The sequence below is a fragment of the Haliaeetus leucocephalus genome, unplaced genomic scaffold (genome assembly GCF_000737465.1).
Source record: "Haliaeetus leucocephalus isolate CR32 unplaced genomic scaffold, Haliaeetus_leucocephalus-4.0 Scaffold0, whole genome shotgun sequence".
Classification (NCBI taxonomy): Eukaryota; Metazoa; Chordata; class Aves; order Accipitriformes; family Accipitridae; genus Haliaeetus; species Haliaeetus leucocephalus.
The window spans coordinates 24,934,808-24,940,807 of record NW_010972436.1 but is presented as its reverse complement, the minus strand read 5'-3'; the positions used below and the strand labels follow the sequence as shown (position 1 = coordinate 24,940,807).

Genomic DNA, 6,000 nt, shown 5'->3' with positions numbered 1-6,000 from the left:
GACTGCCCTCCTCGTCCCCCTCCGGGGTGGCCCCGGCTGCCTCCACTCCGCCCCCGGGCCGGTTCCCCCGCCCGGCGGCCTGGCCCTTCCCGCCCACACGGTCGCTCAGCAACGGCGGCGCGGCCGGAGGCCGAGGGGACGGCGGGAGGCCGAGGGAGCCGGGCCGGCCCGGGGAGAGCCCAGCGCCCGGCTTGGTGGCCATGGCTCAGCGGAGCCTCTGCCCCGGCACGCAGGTAACGCGGCGGGGCTGGGCCGCAGGGGCACACGCACCCCCTTGCACACACACCCCGCCATAAACAGCCTCACACACACGCACCCCCCCTGCACACGCACACCCCGCGCACCCTGCGACACACGGACACACACGCACGCCCTGCACAAAGGCTGGCACACCCAGGCATATACCCTGTAGAGGGCTTGTTTCTCCCTCACACACACCCCACACACATGCTCAAGGTAGCCCCATACAGACACACTCCTCCATAAACCATGACACACGCGCACCCGGTGTGCGCACGCAGAAGCCTGTCCGCTGCCGTCACCTACACGCACAGACACACCATCTGTGTGCACGCACGGCCTTGTACACACACACAGACACACACGTACATACGTGCTGCCACACCTCAGGGTTCACATGCGAACGCGCAGCGTGTCCCCTTTCAGGGGCCTTCCCGGGTACCTTTCCCAGCCCTTTTCCCCCACTTTTCCCTCCTCCATTTTCTAATTCCAGCCATTTGCATGCATCCAGGGATCTTTTCCGATCCTATCTCGGGCTTTAAGCGCTAACATCCTCCTTTTCTTTCCTCAGGACATCTCCCACTTGCTGGCTAGCACTTTTGAGGACCTGTACACTAGAGATGTCCTCGGGGTGGAGATGGAGGCAAACTGGATCCAGTCCCAAGGACGAGACAATGTTTATCATGAGAGTTTTACAGCGGAGCTACAGAAGGTACAAGTCAAAACCACGTCAGAGTTTGGAGCTCTGTTCAGCTTTCATTGCTACTTCATAATTTCTAGATCTTCCGTAAAATAAAATAAAAAGGCGGGGGGGGGGGGTCCTAGAACTGCCATTTTAATGGAAATGTGCTTGAGCATGGTTTCCCACAGAACCTTTCATACAAGTTAATATTCACCACGTGCTCCTTTATGATATTCTCAGCTCTGGACGGCTTTTCAGACACAGGGTAAAACCAGTAGCCCTTTAAATGCCTATTCTACGGGCTGACAACTTCGCCCTGTAACTACCGGTCAGTGTACTAGACTTCCTATCTTGCAATAAGGTATTCTCATGTGCTACATTTTGAAACCAGATGCTGCAAATATTATTTATATATGCTTACCTTAGTGGTGCACTATGACACATAATCCATTAATGGTTGCAACACTGTTTGGGAATCTTGGATGAAATCAACAGCAGAAATGCAAAATACTTTTATTAATCGTTACTCTGATAGCTATTGTCAGTGCATAAAAGTAGAGGCTATTGCTGGATGATTTGAGCAACAGGTATTTTTTCCATTTTGTGTCATCATGCCCTCTCAAAGGTTATCATCAGAGCTGAAAAATCTGAAGTTTTCTCCTTCTTTTGAGTCATTTATGAATATATTGGTGGACACAGTATGTTCTGAGTAATAAACATGAATACTTACTCCCTAAATGGACTGCTTGGATAAGATTCATTTCAACTGACAGTACATGTTTGTAAGATGTATGTTACAGCTGAACTAGTGACTCAAGGCTCTCTGTATCATCAGAAAAAAAAAAAGAAAAGAAATTAAAAGAAAAAAACAGGCATTTTTAGGGCACAGTCCATCTGATCTATTTTAGCTATCAACTTTGGCATGGGGTGGAGTTGTATCCTGGATTCCAGTGACAGTGGAGGGATCCCAAAATGAGCAGGAGAGGAAGAAGCATCTCATTTTAGCTGAGATGCATCCTATCCTTTCTATTAAAAAAAAAAAGTAAATAAAATTATTTAATTCTATTAAATGAGCCAAAAGGTTAGACCTTGTTATGTGAAAGTTCTACAGAAAGCTCAGTTAGGCTACAGATGCTCTTGACACCAATGTCTATCAGTTTCTCTTGGTGTTGGTCTTGTATGTCTCTGTGCCTTTGCTATATTCTCTCTTTATTTTACATTGATGCCTCTTTGAGGCATGATTTTTCTTTTTGAGTTATGCTTGTAAAGCACTTACCACACTGGGCAGAGTGATCAAAAATATATCAGGAGGAGTGAAGTATTCCTATTGGGATATTTTGGAGTTTTAGAAACCTTCTTAGTGACTAGAAGGGAACATTCCCTTAAAATTTATTCCAACACTTATAGGCAAAATACAGTGCAGTAGTTATGGTCCCACAGAAGGTAAAAGACAGGCATTTCTGTTGTCCTGGGAGGCTCTCCTCATCTTTCACACATTTTTCTTGGGTAGTGCTTCTTACCCAGCATAAGTTAAATGATAGGAATGATGGTGGTTTAGCAGGCCAGTTTATGCTTGTAAAGTAACAGTGTTTTACCAAGCTATCTCTATTTACCTCTCAAAAGCAAATAGAAAACATTTATCTGTAAGGAGATCTTAACAGCTCAAACTACACTCATTTCTCTACATTCACCCATGCCTGTGACAGCTTCTTGCTGAGTACAAGTGCCGACTGACAGAAGCTGACATAGTAGAAGAGAACATCGTTCAGGCTCAGAATCGAGCAAAAGCTGAAGAAGAAAGGGCCCTAAATGTGCTGAAGGCAGATGCGGGGAAAGATTTCGACAAAATGGGATTGCCACCAGGTGAGGATTCTGGAAGTACTGTCTTTCCCCAGTACATGCTTATGGCACCCGGAGACCAATGCAACATTTGTCTAAAATCACTGGTAGGACTGACACTAGGCTCAGTGAGCTTTTGGTTTGGCTTTACATCAACAGAGCAACTTTGAAGGATTTTGTGCAGAGATTCCAGTAGAGTAACATCTGTTTAACACTGTAAGAGACTAAACAACCAGATCATTTTCAAGGTATTAAATTTGTGATTAGTGACTTACCACCTAACTTATTACAAGCATACATACCTTGATATATAGCAGCAACAAACAGAGATTAAATGTTTCTCTGATGGCTGCATAGCTGGGCTTGAACTGAATATAGAATTGTGGAAATTCACATCCAAGTCTTGGGATTAAAATACCAGACTGTTTCTCTATCCAAAAATATTACCTGACAGTGATGAGTTATAAAGACAACACTACTTTGGATTGTTCAAGATAGTGTATCTTAAGGAGCTAAGCTTTTTGTTTGTTTGTTTGTTTGTTTTGTTTTACCATTGCAGTGGCATCCTCTTTTAGATGGATTGTGGATAATGAACTTCTCAGAAAAAATCATTTAACCTGCCCTGATGATTACATCACTGATAAATTACCTGTTACTAGAGCACCAAAAGGTAACTTTTAAAGCAGAGAATAATTTAGACTTTTTAGAACACTCTATAAGAATTGAAGCATTGGAGGATGTAGCAGATCTGATTATATTTTTATAGTTTTCTGCCAAAGCAGAAGGGACTCTAGTATTACAAGCATAAAATTCCACTACAGGGACATTGTCAAAATAAAATTGATAAATTAAAAATTATTGAGTTTAAATGTGCTTAAGTATGAAATTTAATGGTGGTCGCACATTTGTTTACAGTTCTTTCCATCTGACACAAAAACTGTATTAATTGTGACTGCTCTGCCTCTATTCAATTTCATTAGCACAAAGCTGCAACTACATCTTGTATTCAGAGAATGGAAGTGGTTACATTAAAGTAAAAACTATTTTCAGGGAAATAAAATTATATCCTTTATTTTGGGTTTTAAATTTTCCAGTTCTGGAAATATATCAGTTTAATTTGCAAATGAAGACCAGTAAGAAAAATCTTTTGGGCAATGTCAAGACTTCTTTACTTCTTTTACTCATGTGTGAGCCAAGGTGAAAGGTTTTAGTATCACTAAAATGAAATTTTTCAGTCAAGTCAAACCAAACATTTCAGACTAATCAACTTAGTCACAAATTCCAAGATTTGGGATTTTTTTTTCCATTGTAATTCCAAACAAAACCAAAAATCTAACATTTTAGAGTTTCCTCTGAGGTGACAATTTTGTTGTCTAACTATAGGAACATGGAACTAGATGGTACATCCTGTTTATGTCAATTTTCTGATTAAGTCCATCATACAGGGTTTTTTGTAAACTGAACAGGACATTCTAAGTCCCACTCACTTGTAAGATTAACTTAGCTTTCTCAGAGTAATATAACCTTTTGTATATAGCTTGTTTAATTAATATTTTTAAAAGCTTTCTTATTAAAGCACTAAGCTTCATTTGTGCAAAATAAACTATAAATGTAAATTAAATTCTAGAGGATTTAAAGTGTATTTTTGCCATCAACAGGACTAAAATAAATTCATACACCTATGCTTAGAATAAATGCTTATAATTAATGTTTTTCTCTCATAGAATTAAAATTTTCTTTGAATTGCAGGAAAATCAGAACCTGGCTACATCAAAGAGACATTTAGTTTTAAACAGCATGTTTCTTCAGGCTCGCGGGACCAGATGCCTGCAGAGGTTGCACACCTACAGACAATATCTGGTAGTCTGTCAAATGTGTCTTTGTGCACATTAACTCTGCCTTCAACTCCAGACTCTAGCCACCAAACTAAAAATACAAGTAAGGTACATTTTATAGATTTATTCATTTTAGTCTATCCTCGGCACTGTAGGGCCTATTGCTGTTCCTGTAACAAAGGGTGAATATCAATGCATTGTTGATTTGGCTTCAGTACTTATTTTATTTGATCTGTTAAGAAAAGAGAAATACAATATTTCTATATGAATTTTCAATGCTGTATAGCTTTAATTAGACACGTACAGATACCTTTTTCATCATCCTCAAAATTGCTGTGTTTGATTTTGGACCATGATTTCTTTGTTTTTCAAAGAAAACTAGTGCCTCACAGAAGCTAGCCTGGAAAGACACTAAGTGCAAAGCAGAGAGAGAAAGTGAGTGTGCTTACCTTGCCAAACTTGAGAAAAAGCAGAATTACTTGAAGAACCCCCGCTTCTTCCCACCAAATGCTCTTCATGGAGGCAAATCTCTTGTCATTTCTCAAAAAAAGGTGGCACAAACTATAGCCAGAAGAAAAGCAGAAGATAATAAAGGGTATGCAGTATATACAGTTTCTCGATTCTGAACTGGAGCACACAGAGAGCTCCATTATAGAATTACCGTGGATTTACATGTAGATATTTTGAGCTAAATGTCTGTATAGTCTCTTAGGAAACAAAGTATGTCTGTATGACATTTTGGTTTTGCTAAAGGAAACATTTTGCCATTTCTCATTTTATCAGTATTTAAAGAACTAGGCAGTAAGATAATGTCTCCCTTTTTTTATCTTTCAGTGACACCTCATTTGTTCCTGTGTTTCTTGCCAAACCACCTACTGTTTTATTTTCTGATTATGAAGTTGGCCAGGTTTATGAGGTGAGAACTTACTTATTTGTAGAGAGTTAATTCTACCACTGAGGAGCATTATGACCTACCGTGATCTACATATTTCATCCAATCTTTTGGCTTTCTGCAGTTTATCAAAGGTCTGAGTTTCTTCTTTATATTAAATTAATGACCCTTTACGTTCCTTGAAGATACTCTTTCACACATGCCACTGACACACTGACCAGTGAAAACTAGAAGGGACCCTTCTCAGTCTCTGCTTCATTTTGGTAGTATCTGATTCAGCCTTTATTGAATAAACTGAGATTTTTAGGTTGGTTGTGATGATAAATTAGTTACTACTAGCAGAGTACTAGGGAACTGCAAACATTATAATCAGTGATGATAAATACAATGGAGTATTTTATTTTCTTTTTGAATGAAGATGACTATAGAGCTGCAGAACATCACTTCAACATGTCATCACGTAAGACTTATCCCCCCCTCTACTTCAGCATTTGCCATTGGGCCAGGTAAGG

The 6,000-nt window shown here is 40.3% G+C and overlaps 1 protein-coding gene across 1 annotated transcript in view; it reads left to right on the top strand.

Annotated features, from left to right (window-relative positions):
* Positions 1–200: 200 nt before the first annotated feature.
* DLEC1 (deleted in lung and esophageal cancer 1) overlaps positions 201–6,000 on the top strand; it is a 39,353-nt gene continuing 33,553 nt past the window's right edge. The window contains exons 1-8 of the mRNA XM_010563202.1: positions 201–233; positions 812–952; positions 2,629–2,785; positions 3,321–3,431; positions 4,511–4,704; positions 4,971–5,191; positions 5,431–5,512; positions 5,907–5,994. Of these exons, the coding sequence (XP_010561504.1) occupies positions 201–233; positions 812–952; positions 2,629–2,785; positions 3,321–3,431; positions 4,511–4,704; positions 4,971–5,191; positions 5,431–5,512; positions 5,907–5,994 (1,027 nt within the window). The remainder of the gene's footprint in view (positions 234–811; positions 953–2,628; positions 2,786–3,320; positions 3,432–4,510; positions 4,705–4,970; positions 5,192–5,430; positions 5,513–5,906; positions 5,995–6,000) is intronic.